We start from the raw sequence: 18,881 nt of genomic DNA on the forward strand, positions 1-18,881 counted from the left end.
ATAATAATAATAATAATTTGTAAATCAAGATTTAAGAGGGGGATAAAACAGTTAAAAGTAGGGATGCAAGAAGCTGGAGAAGCGCTCAAAGAAAAAAATCCACAAATTTTATCTGTTTGCGTGCTGGGGGGAGGGGAGAGACATCCTTGAGATCACAGGCTCTTTTATATGCTCCTATTCCTAGGGGCTAATATGTAAATCCCCGATAAGGCAGGAGTCAGAGGGAAGTGATAAAAAAAGTTAACAAAAGAGAAATGGGACTCTAGATCTTCAGCACAGGCAAGGACAACAGGTTCCCTAGATAAGAGACCACTGCTGTGTCTTCCACAATTTATCCAGCCAGATCTGCTCGACTTCTCAGCTGTGAGCTCTCAAGGCCAGACTTCCCAGCAAAGAGAGATACTTGGTAAGCAAGGCAGACAGACTAAAACATTCTCATGTTCAAGTCTACTGAATGTAGCCCTGCTATATCATGACAACGAGGCAGAATACTTAGCTTAAAGCCAAAATCTAGATGGGAGTGATGTACTGATGTATGTGCTCAGGATGTCATCTTTCTCCCATCCATTAATCACCACATTTTAGTCAATCAGTTGCAAATCACATAATTTAAATCAGCATAAAATGTTGACCAAGTTAATGTACAAATAAGGCAGAATGCATTAGTGAAACTACAAATTCTTTAAAAACACAGTCAAAGCTTGCCAGTGGTATATACAATGCCAAGCATATTTCTCATGGGGCAAACACTTCATATTTTTGTATCCAAAAACTGCAGAAAAAGGTGCAATAAATAAATATTATTAAAATATTTCTACAATGCTTCTTTGTAACAAAATACCTTGCAAGAATGATAAAAAATCTGAAATTAGCAGACCCAAACAATAAAACAAATATAATTATTTAAAACATTGAGACAGGGAAGATCAGTAAAACCAAGGGGAAAAATCATTAAGCAACAACAAGAAATCAGTGCAACTACTAGAAGTTTGAGGAAAGAAAAAATCTGGAAATGATGTTTCCCTAATCATCTCAAAATGGTAAGAGCTGGCATGTCCTTTAAGCACTGAGAAACATACTCAGCGAGCTGGTATTTTTTATTTATTTTATTTATTTTTTATTTATTTTTATTTATATCCTGCCTTTTTCCCACAAAGGGCTCAAGGCAGCTTACATCATCCATCTTATCCCCACAACAGCAACCCTGTGAGGCAGGTTGGGCTGAGAGTCTGTGACTGGCCCAAAGTCACCCAGTTGGCTCCATGGCTGAGCGGGGACTAGAACCCAGATCGTCTGAGTCCCAGTCCCGTGCTCTTGTCACTGCAATTGCCTCATCATTTCAGGAAAGCTCATATTGATGGAAAAAAACTTTTTTAAAATGAAGCGCCACTGTTTGTGGCTTCTTTTGCTGTACCTATTCCTTTCTGCTTGCATGCATACCCACTTCCATCATGGAAATATTACAGGATCGTATGGCCTTTGTTTTTTCTGCCCAAGATAAAGCTTTAACAGGGAAGGCAGAAAGCAATGAAGTAGTGGTTACTGTTGGACACCCTAATGCTCACTTTTGGTGAGCTGAAGCAGAGCTCCTGGAGCGCAAGAGAGTCCTGCCAGAAGACAGAACGTTTAGTAATATAGACCTCAGATTCATTTTTTGTAAACATGTAGGCAGGAAAGCAGGATAAAAAGACATGCATGGATGATTTGCATAAATCTATGCTTCAAAGTCCCTTCCAGATTGGACTGATTACAGAGAATAGTAAGTTGAGGACACCACCAACCCACAACAGGCATGGAGGGAAAGGGTATATTGCCCTCAGCCAGCAAAGTAAGAATTCAGGGGAAATTTAGAGGTGTGGTTGACACTTAGCATAAAAACAGCTTGGGACAAGCCCCACCTTCTAGAACTTCTTGGCCAGAGGACACATTATGCAGGTGTAATATCCTACTCCTAATGGTTGGCTAAATGTAAGATTCAGGATGCATCACAAGACAGTAGATGTTCTACAGAGTGCTTACTGTATTAATAAGAAAGAACACTTCAAGAATTGCATAATTCACTTAATTTTGAATATTCCTGTCCCTTTTGCTACACTGTCCAAAAACTAATTCACAGGTGATTAAACTTTTTTTTTTAGTTTAAATCCCAGGGAAGAAAATAAATGCTAAAGAGTTGGGGAGCTGCTTGTAACTCACTAGCAAATACTTTAGATGCAAAAGCTCCCAGTTCCAATCCCCCATATTTCCAGTTCAAGCTGAGAAAGATTCCTGTTCAAAATCTTGGAGAACTGCTGCCCATCAGTGTACAAATATTTCATGAATTTCATGAGCCAACGATCTGATTTCTACAAGATAGCTTCTTATAGTCCCCCCTCCATTTTGGTATCACCACCCAAATCTTCCTTGGTACATAAAACTGATATTTATAAGGTGCAGTAATATCTGTAAGTGAAACAAAAATACCCTCAACCAACAGCCAAAGAAATAGAAATTCTTTACTATCTACATCTATACCAACATCCAGTTGTTCTATGTAGAAATGGCATTTATATTTTGCTACTGGCCATACCTACTATATAATATTTAAAAGTGGAAAGAACTGCTATCTGCATAGAGCATGGAAGGGAATTCAAATACCGTTATGGATAAAAGTGCAAGCATTTCTCAGCCTGCATGGGAGTTGTAGGTCTGTCTTCTGCATAAATGGACACAGGATTACACTGCAACTGTCCCTAGCAGGTACCATCACACAACTTGAGAAAGTCTTCCAAATTTCAAATCAGTTTGTAAACATTGTGCATAAACATGTATTGGATTCTGTTTGCATAGTATTTTTTCAGTCCATCAACTCTGCTCTAATTGACACCACTCACAAATGAAAGCCCCATCGTGCTAACTACGCTACTAGCGAACAGTTATGAGCTCCACTCACTACTTTGCCTAGAGGGGGACAATTAATTAAGTGCAGTTAGAAGAAAGAAAGCAAATGAGTCAGGTTGCAGTTGCTTAGAGTTCCTTTGTGGAGGAGCACTGTACTGAAAAATATCTAAACACAACATGAAAATCATCACTGGAAAACAACCGTTCTGAAAACAGAGCACACAAACATCAAGAAAAACTGTTGTACAAGGCTTCATTAAAAGCCCCTCCTCCTGTAGCTATTGTCATTCTCCCAATAATCATTGATATTATACCATACATACATCTATGTTTTATAGAATAGTGAAGATGTATTTTTACTACCTGGAATATATCAGACAATTCTGAAAACGCATGTTTTTTATCTAATCAACCAGAAACTACACTGTTGATTTCTTTGTGCAAAATATGCAGCATTTGTAACAGAGCTTAAATGTACCATGAACATTAAACATGTACCATGCTAACATTAAACATGTAAAATCCCACTATTTTCACTTGACTATATCTCAGTAAGCACTACCTTAAAATGCAGTGGAAATGTAGAGACATTAATATAAGACTTAGTCCCTAATTTTACTCCTCTAATACACAAACTGATTACAGGTCTAACTACTGCCATCAGTCCACCTGCTCTGAGACTTCAGCATAAAAGTTCTGGACAGAACTCCTCAAAGTTCTGCCCTGCAGTGCAGCATTCCTTTACGTTACTCTGAGAGCACTGTGCTAAAACAGTATAGAAATGCCTTAAATAAACAGCCTACTAAGGAACAAAACTTCTCAGACGATTCTCAATTTACATATCCCCTCGTTAATTTCCAGTGGGCATTTTAAAGGAATATTAAAATCAATGTAATAATACATGAATGAGTAGTTTACTATCTTGGGTGTAATGCATATACCCTATGTTAAGAGAGATGTTTAGCTTTTCCTGCTTCTGTCATCCTGCGTACCTCACTGTGTTTAGAAATCATGTCCTTCTCATATTTCTTTGTTTTACTTCCTCGCCTTCAGGATAGGGAAGTGGGCTAGTTTCCTCTCTCCTTCTCTCATGAGAGGAAAGTTTCTTCCCTCCTGGTGAAAGCTTGTGTTGTCCTTAAGTTTGCAGGCATACCATTGTTGAAGAGAGCAGGTTCCCTGCCCCCATTGACAATAGAGCCTAGCACTGCGAATCACAACAAACTCCAGTCACACTCTGAAATCATAACTTAAGTCTTTCTCTGGAGATACAATAATGCCTTTATTATGCGGCATGCATGTGGAAAACACATTGCTGTCCCTTTTTAACCCCTGGTCTTCCTTTCTTTTCATGAGCAAGTTTTCATTACTGCTCCTATCAACCATCTCACTATTGTGCCTCTGCTCTTTTGTCGGTGCCACCACTCAGAGTACCATCATCTCATAAGATTCACAGTTTTCCCCAGCAGCAAGGGGCGGCATAGAAATGCTACAATAATAATAATAATAATAATAATAATAATAATAATAATATACTGATTTCTTGAAGATCCAATAGCTATGCTAAACATAACAATTTAATAGTTCTCTTCCAAAGTAAATTACTTCTCTTCCAAAGAAATGGGCATTTGGCTGAGTATTATTTTTCAACCTGGGAATCCATCATTATAGGTCAATTCAGTGGATTAGCAAGAAGGGTTGGCACTGCCAGGTACCAATTTAACCAGGAGACCAACACAGGTGAATTAGATGCAATGATGACCTGCAATGGAAAAAACTGGACATCAAAAGATCAGAGGAGGAAATATACAAACTCTTCTCTGCTGCATCACTGACTCCAACAAGAAGTTAACAAAAACCTAAACAGTGTCTTGGCACTCACAGAAACCGAAGAAAGCTGCGGGTGCTGGGTGTGGGCCAGAAAGGTGGTGCCGGTGGCATGTGTGGGCTGGTGTGGGGGCGGCATGTGTGGGCATGCGCATGCAGCAAGGGGAGGCGAGGTGCGGGCAGGCACGCACCGTGAGGTGGGCGCACGAGGCAGCGGCTTGCTTGCTTGGAGAGCGTTTTCTCTGAGCGAGCAAACCGCTGCCTCCCCACATGCGGGGTGAGGTGGGTGGAGGCGTGTGTGTGCGTGGGTGTGTGACGGGTCCAAATGGGCACGGCGGCTCAGATCTGGCCCCTGGGCTGTAGTTTGAGGACCCATGCTCTAGGATTTCAACTAACTTTACCTGCCTCATCTGAGGATGCCAAAGACTGAACCTGGGACCCTCTGCATGCAAAGCATGTGCTCTATCATCTGCCCCAGTGTATGGGGGGGTGTTTTAAGTGCCAGTTAACATACAGGTTCACACTGAATCAGAGTGGCTACCCCACTGTTTTTTTTCAAAGGACAACCCAAGAAGGACCCATGCAGCAGTATCTGTAAGGGCTGGCAGGAAGCATTGTATTTCCTATTCTCCCATTCGCATTAGAAAACACATGATCCTTGAGGGTTTTCTGCAGACTCTGCTGGCTTCTAAACATTTACTCCATCTGAATCCCACCTATCTTGCTATATCTGGTGGCTCCACAGCAGGAGGATCAGCTCTTTTTTGTGACTTCATGGCTACAGACAGGAACTGGCCTGCTTAGCATATTCCAATGTCACATTTACCTCACGGGATTTTAAGTAGTCATACAAGAAAATGAAATTCCAGAGATAGCAGTTCAAGTGACATTTGAAACTTGTTTGCGGTACCACTGTACCTCTATAAGAAGTACATGAGTGTTAAGTGCCTGGTAAGGAGTGCTGTGTGTTAGTAATTTTTGTGGACTTGTTTTCAGGAAAGATTCCCTTGTATGCTTCAAAAGCTGATTTTCCCCTCTCCTGCATATGGCTGTATCATCCCTTAATCTGCTGTTTAAGGCAAAATAAATGGGTAGGATCCTTGTCAGTTCTGCTGCTGCTGACAGAATGGGGTACCTCAGCTGCAGAAAAGAACGGTGCAGCTATCAACTCCATTGTGTTGCTCATGGCAGGGGGACATGTAGGCAGTGACTGGTACTAAAGTCATTCACATACTCTAAGGGCACACCAGATGGTTCACAGGAACATTTTTTATCAGCCATCATTCCCAGTGCAGCCAGTTGCAGTTTGGCTGTGGAACTGCAGGAAAAATAACAGAGAAAATCATAGAATAGTAGAGTTGGAAGGGGCTACCAAGGTCATTACTCTGAGGGAAAGTGGAGGACAGGAGAGCCTGGAGGAATGTTGTCCATGGGGTTGTGATGGGTTGGGCATGTCTTTGTGACTAAACAACAACAACAACGTCATTGTCCTAACTTCCTGCTATTGCAGGCCACCAATTTACACCACCCACCACCATCCCAGATGATGATGAGGATACTATTTCAATCAGAATTTTTTTAATAGCACTTCTTTGCTTTAAAAAAATAAGGAAAAGGAAGTCATGGTAACCCTTCACCTTCAGTCCCCAAAGAGGACTGCTTCCTAGATCTCACTGGTTGATTCACGATTATATACCCTATTTGCTAAGAAAGGGATGGAAAGAATTAGCCTCTCTAAATGTTGGACTGCAACTCCCATCAGCCCTAGCCAGTACATCCAATAGCGAAGCATGATGGCAGTTGCAGTCCAATAACATTTCGAGCATCCCATGCCTGTCCTAAAAGCAAGCAGTTGACAACAGGCTTACCTGATTACATTCTGCAATATTTGATTATGCTTTGGTTACTTGGGAATGAATGTTTAAACTGAGCACCTGTATCTGAAAGAAGTGTTTGCTCTAATCCATACATTCTGTTACAGTGGATCAAATCAAATATGTTTGAACTATTCCGACACCCATTAAACTAAACAGTGTGGATCTTACATGTGCACAGAAGTAACCACAAGTGATTGCAAGTAGTTCAGATCATAAAAACCGGACTTAGACATGTGCATGAATTTTTTAAAATAAAAGACATCACTGGGCCTCCTAATTGGATTGGAGCTCTGGGGGACAAGCAGAGTTCAACCCTCCCCCTTTCACACACACCACAGCTCAGATCCTAAAATCACTCCCACTCCATGCCATGTAATTTCCTGTAATATTTTTTTAAAGCCAGGAGTTCTACTCACAGATATCCTGCACCATGTGTAAATTTGCTTAGAATCTCTTAAGACAAATATACCATCAAATAGACCAGTGGCCAACATCCCGTTTTTGGGCAAGGTGTTGGAGCAGGTGGTGGTGGAACAACTTCAAGCACTCTTGGATGAGACTGATTATCTGGACCCATTTCAGTCCGGCTTCAGACCCGGGTATGGTACTGAATCTGCCTTGGTCGCCCTGTATGATGACCTGTGCAAGGAGAGAGACAGGGGGAGTGCGTCCTTGTTGGTCCTCCTGGACCTCAGCGGCTTTCGATACCATCAACCATGGTATCCCTCTGGATAGGCTAGCGGGATTGGGAATTGGAGGCACTGCTTTGCAGTAGTTCCGCTCCTATCTCAATGGCAGATTCCAGAAGGTGATGCTGGGGGACTATGGCTCTGCGCCATGGCAGTTATGCCATGGAGTACCGCAGGGATCCATTTTGTCCCCTATTTAACATCTACATGAAACTGCTGGGAGAGGTCATTAGGAGGTGTGGGCTGCAGAATCATCAGTACACTGATGATACCCAGCTCTACCTCACATTTTCTACCAATCCAGGTAAGGCGGTGGCTGTACTGAACTGGTGCCTGGCTGAGGCAATGGGCTGGATGAGGGCCAATAAACTGAAGCTCAAGCCAGAAAAGACGGAGGTCTTGTTGGTAGGTGGATCGGGTTTTGGGGAAGGGGACCGTGACCTTGTCCTGAATGGGATTGCACTCCCTCTTAGGGACAAGATCCGCAGCTTGGGAGTACTCCTCGACCCAGAGCTGTCCCTGGAAGCTCAGGTGACTGTGGTGGCGAGGAGCGCTTTCCTTCAGCTTCGGCTAATCCATCAGCTGTGTCCCTACCTGAAGAAAGACTGCCTAGCAACAGTGATACACGCGTTGGTAACTTCCCGACTAGACTTCTGTAACACGCTCTATGTGGGGCTACCCTTGAAGACGGTCCGGATACTTCAATTGGTTCAAAATAGAGCTGTCAGGCTGCTGACAGGGACTGGGCGTTATGTTCACATGACTCCAGTCTTCCGTCAGCTTCACTGGCTCCCCACTGAAGTCCGGGCCCAATTCACGGTGTTGGTTATTACCTATAAAGCCCTTAATGGCTTGGGTCCTGGTTACCTAAAGGAGTGCTTACGTCCATATGTGCCCGCCCACCCCTTGAGATCAGTGGGAGAGGCCCTTCTCTGGGAACTCTGGGTGAAGGATATTAGGAGGGTAAGTACCCGGAGGAGGGCTTTCTCTGTGGTGGCGCCCAATCTATGGAATGTGCTCCCCAGAGAGGTCTGCCTGGCGCCGTCGTTATTTGTTTTTCAGCGCCAGGCCAAGACCTTTTTATTTAAACATCATTTTAATTGTTAATATTATTTAGTGATTTTACATCTTTGGCCAGGATGTCTCCAATTATATCATATTGTTTTATATTGTTAGTATGTTATTTATTGTTGTGAGCCGCCCCAAGGCTTTGGCGAATGGGGCGGAATAGAAGCTTCCTAAATAATAAATAATAATAATCTTCTTTGACAAAAGACAGGAAGAATCACCATAATTTTCTGTATCACCATGTATTTTAACACTAGATGCAGAAAGTACAGTGCTGAATTTAAGCTGACATGGATAAAAATCACAGTTTAAGCAGAGATATCATCTATGAAATTAAGCTTCCTTTCTGTAAAATAAAATGAAGCACCTTCATACCACTAAGGGGGAACACAAATGTAAAGCAATATTGACAAATCATCTATTATTATGATGATGATTAACTGCTGCAGCCTCTTCTTTTATGAGCAACCTGATCAGAAAGCCTATGCCGAAGGACCTTGTTTCTCACAAGCAAAATAATAGCTGTTCCCTGATGCTGTAACCTCTGATCCCGGAGGAACACATTGCCAGCAGGACAAGTAGTTCCTGAAAGCCTCATCCTCTGTGAATTTTGTCTGATCTCCATTTAAAACCATTTAAAATGAGTGGCCATTGCCTTATCTTAGGGCAGTAAAAACAACAAAAAGCACAGTTAGCTGGATATCTTTTGGCCCAAATACAGTAGCGGATTTGTCATGCACCACTGTGAGATGACACATGAACAAAATAAAATCTGAGCTAAAAGATGCCAGCAAACCACTGGAAAGCCCAGCCTGTCAAGAAATCTTAAAAGCAGCCACACAAAAATGCTCAGAGGCATTAATATCCATAGTATTCCACACCTCTAAACACAATAGGCAGGGTCTTTAAAAAATAAATAAGACAATAACTAAGTTTTTGCATAATGCTGCAGTTTTCTACGGAAATCAAGCCTTGGAGAGAGGAAGCAACAGAGAGATCTGCAGAGCGGTGGTTATGAGGGGTTAGAGGGAAGAGAGAAATGTGTATAGCTATTCAATTAGCCTCTAACTGCAGCAGAAAAGAAAATTGGCAGGGAGCTCTACCTACCGCTTCAGGTTTGAAATAAGGGGACAAGAGATGGCAGCAGCGGGAAGGGGAAGCTTAAAAAGTGCGGACCCAAATACTACTATTACAGGGAATGAGAAAGAAAAAGATTTGGAGAGAACTAAAATTAGGGGAGCACATGAGATAGGAAAGGCAATAAAATAGGGGAAGTGACCATGCTGGAGTTGGAGAGGTGATGTCTAGACAGAATTCAGGAGGGAGTTTCTGAAATAAGGCTCCTAAAAAACGGGGAGTACTGTTCTGCACATACGCATGCATGCAGTTAGCAATGTGCTTGCAATATGAAAGGGAGCAACCTTTGGTGGATGCAACAGAAGAGAGGAAGGACAAATATAAATACAATAGAAATACAAATAAATATAAGGGCTAAGCAAACAGATCATGAAAGCTGGTGTGGGGGGCACTTAAGCCAGGAGAAATGTGCGAGTTAATAGGGTGGGGGAATAAAGTAGGCCCTGCAATTCATTTAAGAGGGAGAGTGGCGAGTGTACACGTGTATAAAACCAAAGTTGATGAAATACTCCAGAGCACAAAAACAGAGGAAAATGGGGGCGGGGTGGTGGAAGAAGGCAAGCTAGAAAACGGAATGAATTTAACGAGTAACCTCACGCCTTTCTGCGCGTGAAGACATGGGCAGCGAAAGGCAAAGTGGAATGAAGCGAGGAAAATGAAGAGCCCCCCAAAACAGAGAGTCGGGGAGGTTCCGGGGGAGGGGGAGTCGGAGCAGGAGGACTCGATACAGGACAATGACAGCACGGGCGCAGAGGGAAGCCCCCGCGGAGATCCGAAGGGATGGGGCAGGAATCGAGGCGGGAGAGCGCCCGGCGTGGGGGGCCGCGGGAAAGACCCCGGGGGGGCAGGGGCAGGACGTCCCTGGCTGTGCCCCGCGCGGGGGTGACGTGACAGAAAACGGTCCGTGGGCGCCTCACGCGCTGGCCCGGCCCGGCCGCTCACCCATCTGCTCCCGCAGCCCCTTCAGGGACGACGGCGGCGGGGGCGGCGGCGCGGCTCCGGTGCCCTCCGCCATCTTCGCCCGCGCGTGTGTGAGGGAAGGGGGTCCCGCTCGCTCGCTCGCTCGCTCCGTGCCCTCGCCGTCGTCCTCCTCCTTCTCCTCTGCCGGAGCCGGAGTCAATCCGATTTCCCTCACGCGCGTAGCGAGACACGGCCGCTTCGGGCGGGACTGAGCGGTCGGGGCGCACTGCGCACGCGCCCGGCCGAGCCGGCCTCGCCTGCCTCCCGCGCCCGCGCGCCGGCAGCGTGCGCGCGCACCCGTCCTTCTTCCTGCAGCGGCGCCGACGCCTCAAGAGGGCCGCGGGACAAAACTGACGAGAGCGTTCCTCCGCGCATGCGCAAACCGGAACACTCGGCGCTCTACCCCGCCCTCCCTTTCAAACGCTGCCTCCTGTGGAAGCGAGCGGGAAGAGGCGGAGCGTGGGTTCCGTCTGCGCACGCGCAGGGCTTCCTGCCCGTTCCCCCCCCCCTCCACGCGGCCGTGGAAGTGAGCCTGGTCAGGGCTTGGCGCCCAGCTAGGGTGGCTTTTGACCGTGGCTGGTTTGTTGCATTGGCCGAGCCCAGTCGTGGTATGTCCGTGTGGGGCGCTTGATCTTTGGAGATCACAGTGAGAAAGAATGGCCTGGTCTATGGTCACCTGTGCCACTGGCCTGTTGCTGGAACCCAGGATCATGGCTTCCAGGGTACAGCCATGAAAGTACCACAGAGTTCCCTGGAAAGAGTGGCAACTGCAGAAGCTACTCCAGCGATCAAGCCTCTATGGTGTGGAGTAGTGAAGAAACAGGCAATATGGGCAGAAATTAATGCACCTTGGGATTGGATGTCAGGTGCAGGGGCTGGTGGGATACATGTCAATGGCAGAATGGCTGGGGAGGATAGAAACCATAGTAATACAGGGACTACTTGACTGTCTGCAAATATGTGGAGTTGCTTGTCTTGTTGTGTGATTCCCCCCCCCCCCCCCCCAGCAATAGTGTGGCTGCTGAAAACCACTGCTTCAGAGTGCTTTCCTTGCTGGCTGTCCACAGTTTTAATATTATTTTCATTGTCGTTGCTGTTATTTTAACTGTCTAATTATTTTAGGGTTTGCCACTCTGGAATCTGTGTAGAGTGGTAGCCAAATGCAATAAAACAACCAACCAACCAGCAAATGGAAATTTTAAAGATTGCACAGAATTTAACCAAAAATTTGCATGGAATACATATGGGCTGAGACCAAAATAAAATAAAAGTTTTTAAAAAGCCTGCTAGACTGCCTTCATTTAAAACTGGGAAGGGTGTGACCAGAGGAATTTCTCAGTGCCACAGCTGAAAAGGCCCTGCTTTTCCTAGCCTTTTTACCCAAGGGATGAGGAAGGTCTCAGAAATGCAAGCTGGATAGACTCATATAGGACAAAGTGGCATGGAATGCACCGTGCTGTTATAAATGGTAAGCCACCTTGAGAGCATATAAATGAAAGTATAAACAAGTAAATACAATTCTATGCACAAAGAAAGAATTTGTGGTGGCAGCAAGCATAATATAGGAAGTTGCCACACAGTAGTGCAGCTCAGTATAATCTCTGTGCTGATTTGCAGCAGTTCTCAAAATCTACCTGGAGATGCAAGGAACCGAATCCAAACCTTTTCCATGTGCAGCATATGCTCCATCATCGGTTTCATATGCACATCGTTATTGAGACCGACCCGAGCATGCCCTTTTGTGTCCTCATCTGAGGGCAAAGCCCACAGAATTTTGTGCCACTGGCAGCCAAGCAGAGCTCCATGTGTGTGGAAGAGAACTGTCTTCTTAGAGGAACCTGGCATATGAGGAAAGGACAAAAATGTCACTGGATCCCGCGTGGCCACTCATGGTGTCTCTCAGCCATCAGTAGGCCCACGAATGGAGGCGTGAATCCGTCAGGAGTCCGTGTCAGTCATAATGCCAATTTCACCTGCTGCTTCGATCATGCTGCCATTGGCTGGGGCATGAACCCAAGTCTTGGCTCTCCCCGAGATTGCCCCTTTCCACCTTCTTAGATGTCTGGCCCAAATTGACAGGAGACCCCAGCGGCTGCTTGAGGGGGCAGTATTTTAAGTAGTGCCAATGAAATGGCATGTAAGCCCAGGTCCCTGTGCAATGTCCTGCAGGACACTGAGATGCACATCTGCAACGGTGAACGCATGCTCCGTGACTTGGCAAAGTATTCTGGGACACACGTCTATGTGGTGTCATACATCGCCTTGAAGCAGCAAATGTGTAAACCAGACTTTTCCAGCTGTTCGTGATTATCTTTTTCTTGCTTATTATCATCCCATTGTTTCGTGCAAAACAAGCAATAAACAGCAATGGCTGTTATGATTTCATTCATTCATTCATTCATTCATTCATTCCATCTATTGTTGTTATCAACATTCCAGTTGGAAACAGTCAATTGACATCATTTCTTTTTCTTAACACAGGAGGCAATTCTTAAGCTTTAAATAATAAATTTATTAAAACAACTGTGCCTTTAGGTGATGATATATTGGAAACATGCAGGGAGTGGGGGAGAAGCGTGCCAAAAAGGTGACACGTGGCAGTTGAACATTAATACAGTAACCAACAGCAGATATGTTCATAATGGTTCAAAAGTCAAAGAAAATATTTTAAAAGAATTTTGGAACAATGTCTGAATGTTTATACATTTTGCAGACAATTGTTCCAAATAGCAGCTATTCTTAAAACATGTGGAGACATCAGGAAACCCTCAGGAATTCAGGATAATACTGCATATGGTTTGATGATACATTGATTCACCAAATAGAATGATTCAGTAAATGTACCCAAGCAAAAGTGTAATTTGCATGAATTAATTATGCATTCACAACGACTCCAATTTTGTTGTAAGACTGTGGGTGAATATGTTCAATTCTATCTGTATCTTGCACTGTTTTTGAGGCAAAATCCTTTTGTGAGAAAGTGTCCCTGGCAGCAAAAACAAATGTAATTGTGAAAGAAAGAGAAAATAAACTTCTTGTATGAGCAAAGAGTCTACTGAATATGTAGACTGATACCTAATGATCTACAATCCCATTTTAAGCATGCTATGGAATTTCTAATTCAACCTTGATTTTAGAGCTGCGTATTTCCTTGATTAATGATTGAAGTGAGGGGGCGATTTGTTTTCAAATCTCATCACTCTCTTAACTGCATAAAGCATATCCTTAGACACTCACACTCTGTTTCCATTCTTCTGGCATTATGTCCTCTAAGTGTGCTCTTGCTACCACCATGCAATCACAACCAAATTGGGCATCATTTCAATGCGGGAAGAGATGTCATGAAGATTAGGAAAAAGAAGGCAATCAACTGCAATCTTGTTAGAGTTTGATGAAATTATGCATTGAAATAGTGGCACTTCATATATCTACTATCTCTGCAGTATGAACGTTACAAAGATTTTTAGGTTTGTATTGAAAAAGGATGCTTTATTTGCAGGTAAGAGAGCTGTTCTTTTAAAAACCCACTCCACAAACTTGGTTCATTGAGGACAGGATGAAATTTCCAGAGCTGTTCCAATCCAGGGTACAGGTTACAGTCGATTGCCAAATAAAAGATTCTGCATCCTAAAGCCCTTTACACACTAATCCTAATATTCCCAGTTAAGGAATTCCTTCCTCAGAATGCATGGTTGTTCCCACATGGTTGAGTTTTAGGTGATAATTAAAAACAGGTCTGTTCACCCTAATTTGGGGGCGCTTATAGCTTGAGATTATATGTGTTGGTGGTTTTAATAATCATATATAGATGCACTCCCCTGGGCTCCCCTGAGAGAAAGGAGACTATGTTAAATAAACATTGGAATTTCCAACCAACCAACCAACCAGTGGGGAAATAGCTTCTTACTGTTTTGATGCCTTTCACAGCAGTTTAACATGGTGTGGTCACTGAGTGATGTTTTCTCAGCTCATATCTGGGAATATTAGGCTAAAGGCACAGGTTTTAAATTTTGGGAAGCTTATTTTTATTCAGAAGTCACCCCCCCACCCCAGGTTGCAATCCTCAGGCAGAAAAAAGTCCCCCCAGCATTTCCCGTGGCCTTAACCTCAGAAGGGCTTAAACCCAGGAAGTGAACCCAGAGTGCTGCAAAGCAGCAGATGTTTTGGCAACAGGCACGTGTGGTGATGAGAAATCCCTGTTGCGAGGTCTGTCTCCCCGTAGATCTGACCTTGTCTTCCTATAAAATATGCAGTCTTTCCTCCCAGGCAGCAGCTGAAGTGAGCAGCAGGCTCTGAAGTCAACAGGGGCTTTGTGGGGACCTCTCCCGGTGGCTGGACTGTAGCTGCGCTGTGTTCTGCTACAGAAAGATGGCACATCACTAAAAGGTTCCAGTGTTGGCTTTGTTTTCGCTGCAGAAAAGGGCCCTTTGTCAGCTTGCCTTGCAGCATGATCCTCCCCTCTGCTGGCAAATAGGACCCCTTGTATTCTACTCCAATGTGCCACGAGCGAGGATTGGAGCAATGGCTTCAGAGAGAATGCAGGCGCTCGCTTTGCTGGCGGCTTTCCCCCACCCGGCTCCGATTCCATCTCCCACTTGAGCACATGCATTAGATAGACTGCCTGTTGCAGGACTTGCTTGGTGCTTGCATGGCCTCTCCTTTCCCACCAGTCCAGCAGCGGAAGTGACCAGTTCATTTGCTCTGATGATCATCTGCAGCAGCAGAGTGGTGAAAGGCACGTGCTCATCATGGCAGCCTCCTCCTCCTCCTCACATTGCATTGAAGCCCACCTCTTTTCCCTCTTCGCATGGCCCCACGTTATCCTCACAACAACAGTCCTGGGAGGTGGGCTAGGCTGAGAGGGAGTGACTGGCCCAAACTCACCCAGTGAGCTTCATAGCCCAAGAGTGGCTAGAACCTGGAAGATGGGCTTCATTGCCGCTTTGCTACGTAGGTGTGCCAATTGTACTGGGAGACTGAGTGAAGGGGAGAGGGGGAGCCTGAAGCGTTTGTGTGAGCTCTGCATGCAGAAGGTTGCTGGTTCACTTCCGGGCTTCTGCTTTTCCAAAAGGGCCGCATCCACAAAAGCTGAGTTGTTAAGGCATCAGAATACATGTAGTGGGTTTGGCTGCAGCCATCTAACTTGACTGACTTGGGCAGAAGTTCCTGGAGGTGCATGGAGCAGGATGCCAGATTTGCTTCCGACGGGGATGCTGGGACAGGGCTCTTTCCGGCAGCTCCGTCAGGCCGATGCAGTGGGCTCACGTCTGGCGTCGGACCAAAGCTGTTCACAGGCCTTTTACATTTTTAAAGAGGCATCAATAAAGATTATTATTATTATTATTATTATTATTATTATTATTATTATAGCATTTCTATGCCGCCCCTTGCCGAAACCTCGGGCGGCTTACAACATGATAAAATACATTGAAATACAATAGTACATAATAAATTACCATTAAATATAAAAATACAAAAAATACATTGATTTACAAATACAAAATTAAAATTATCAGTATAAAATAAAAATATAGGAGGAGAAAGAGAAGGAAGAAGAAGTTGCCCAGGCCAGATCATATGTTTTAACAATTGAAATGATGTTTAAATAAAAAGGTCTTTACCTGGCGCCGAAAAACCAGTAACGACGGTGCCAGGCGGACCTCTTTGGGGAGTGAATTCCATAGGTTGGGTGCCACCGCAGAGAAAGCCCTCCTCCAGGTACTTACTCTCCTAATTTCTTTCATGGAGGGTTCCCGGAGAAGGGACTCTCCCGCAGATCTCAAAGGGCGGTCGGGCATATACGGACGTAAGCGCTCGTTCAGGTAGCCAGGACCCAAGCCGTTTAGGGCTTTGTAGGTCATCACCAACACCTTGAATTGGGCCCGGGCTTCAATGGGAAGCCAGTGAAGCTGATGGAGGACTGGAGTCCTGTGAGCATAACGCCCCGTCCCCGTCAGCAACCTGGCAGCTCTATTTTGCACCAATTGAAGTGTTCGGACTGTCTTCAGGGGAAGCCCCACGTAAAGCGCGTTACAGAAGTCTAGGCGGGAAGTCACCAGCGCGTGTGTCACCGTCGCCAGGCAGTCGTACTCCAGGTAGGGGCGCAGCTGATTAATCAGCCGAAGCTGAAGGAAGGCGTTCCTCGCTACCGCTGTCACCTGAGCTTCCAAAGAAAGCTCCGGGTCGAGGAGTACTCCTAAGCTGCGGACCTTATCCCTAAGAGGGAGTGTTGCACCATTCAGGACCAGGTCAAATCCACCCTCTCCGAAACCCGATCCGCCAACCAACAGGACCTCCGTCTTGTCTGGGTTGAGTTTCAGTTTACTGGCCCTCATCCATTCCCTTACCTCGGCCAAGCACCGGTTCAGCACAGCCACTGCCTCACCTGGATTAGTGGAGAATGAGAGGTAAAGCTGGGTATCATCAGCGTCTGTAACGAGGGGCCCAGAACTGAGCACAACACTCCAGTTGCGGGTGCACCAGAGTAGTATAGAGCAGTAGTAATACCTCTCTCGATCGAGAAGCCACACTTCTGGCTATGCAACCAAGGGTGGCGCTCGCCCTCTTGGCCACCCATCACACTGCTGACCCATGTTCAGCCTGCAGTCAGCCAGCACCCTGAGGTCCCTTTCACAAGTGCTGTTCTCCAGCCACTTGTCCCCTAACCTGTACTTATGACACCTATTCTTATGCCCCAAGTGCAAGACCGAGCACTTATCCGCATTGAACGCCATCCTGTTGTCTCCTGCCCACTTCCATGGTCTGTCCAGATCCTTTTGGATCTGAAGTACCTGCTCCTCAGTTGTGGCCACTGCTCCAGTTTTAGTGTCGTCTGCGAATTTGATCAGCAGACTGTTCACCCCTTCTTCCATGTTGTTAATGAAAAGATTAAACAGAATCGGCCCCAGGACAGAGCCCTGGGGGACCCCGCTTGTCACTGGCCACCATCCCGATGATTCCCTGCTAATGGTTACCCTCTGCTTTCAGTCAGTCAACCATGCCCTAATGCACCAGACAGTGCTTTGGTGTATCCCAAAACTCCTCAGTTTCTCCACCAGGATATCATGGGGCACTTTGTCAAAGGCCTTGCTGAAATCCAGGTATACCACATCCACTGCATCCCCTCCATCTAGCCATCTCGAAACCTTGTCGTAGAATCCCACAAGGTTTGTCTGGCAGGACCTGTTTTTGTGGAAGCCATGTTGTGTGGCTGTCAGCCTCCCTTCCCTATCTAGCATCACTAGATCGCTCTCTATTATGAGCCTTTCCATTGTTTTTCCTACAATGAAGGTAAGGCTAACCGGTCTATAATTCCCCATGTCTTTTCTACTACCCTTTTTGAAAATTGGGACCACTGATGCCACCCTCCAGTCCTCTGGAACTTCACCCGTTCTCCATGAGGTCTCAAAAATGGAGGCCAGCGGGCGTGAGAGAACCCCTGCCAACTCTCTAAGTACTCTCGGGTGTAACCCGTCAGGGCCTGGCGCCTTTGTAATGTCCAATGCCCTGAGGAGCCCCTCGACTTCAAGTGGGGGGGTGACTCTAATCTGTGCCCCTAAGTCCCCGGCCTTATCTAATCTCCTATGCGGATCTCCCCCGTCCTGCTTTGGGGAGAACACAGAGGCAAAATAGTCATTTAACATCTGTGCCTGTTCCCTCATATCAGTCACTGGATCTCCTTCCTCCTTATTTAGTGGTCCCACCACTTGTCTCCCCTTCCTCTTCCTATTTACATGCTGAAAGAAGCCCTTTTTGTTGCTCTTGATATCCTTGGCAAGTCTCAGCTCATAATCAGCCTTAGCCTTGCGAAGAATCCTTCTGTAACGGGACTCTTCCTCCCGGTATACCCTTTTGTCTATTTGCCCCAATACCCATTTCCTAGGGAGGTTCCTCTTTCATCTAATCCCTCTAACCACCTCCTTTCGCTTCCATGGCACTCTCCTCCACCTCCCCACCTTACTGACTAGAGGTATCGTCAAGGCTTGCGCCTCCAAAACCTCCCTTTTGAGTGCCATCCACCCCTCCTCAACTCGCTTACCTTCCAGTAACCTATCCCAGGAGACTTTCCCCAGTCTGGCCTTCAGTTGGCCAAAGTTGGCCCTCTGGAAGTCCCAGCTTCTAGTGCTTGACCTGCTGCACGTCCCCAGTCCCCTGATCTCAAAGCAAAGGATGGAGTGATCACTCGCGCCCAGAGCTCCCCCGATCTGCACCCCATCTATCAGCTCCTCCCTATTGGTCAAGACCAAGTCAAGCATGTTTCCTCCCCCTTGTCGCCTCTCGGACCCTCTGTGTGAAAAACCCTCCCTCAATAGCTTCTAGGAAGCGACGTGACCTGGCTGTCACTGCCGAGTGAGTCTCCCAAGTAATATCCGGGAGATTGAAATCTCCCATAATTACTGTGTCTCTCCCCCGAGATATCCTTAGAATCTGGCCTGTCAGGACATCA

At 45.7% G+C, this 18,881-nt stretch overlaps 1 protein-coding gene across 9 annotated transcripts in view; it reads right to left on the bottom strand.

Annotated features, from left to right (window-relative positions):
* MAP7D3 (MAP7 domain containing 3) overlaps positions 1-10,679 on the bottom strand; it is a 43,550-nt gene extending 32,871 nt beyond the window's left edge. For 3 of the 9 annotated variants that reach the window (XM_044452642.1, XM_044452647.1, XM_044452641.1), the window contains exon 1: positions 10,418-10,663. In XM_044452642.1, the coding sequence (XP_044308577.1) occupies positions 10,418-10,490 (73 nt within the window). In that variant the 5' untranslated portion in view covers positions 10,491-10,663. Of the gene's footprint in view, positions 1-7,050; positions 7,096-10,417 lie in introns of those variants that run through there. The other 6 variants (XM_044452649.1, XM_044452648.1, XM_044452646.1 and 3 more) reach the window with 5 other exon arrangements.
* Positions 10,680-18,881: the final 8,202 nt, after the last annotated feature.

This window comes from Varanus komodoensis, unplaced genomic scaffold (genome assembly GCF_004798865.1).
Source record: "Varanus komodoensis strain SLA01 unplaced genomic scaffold, ASM479886v1 scaffold74, whole genome shotgun sequence".
NCBI lineage: Eukaryota > Metazoa > Chordata > Lepidosauria > Squamata > Varanidae > Varanus > Varanus komodoensis.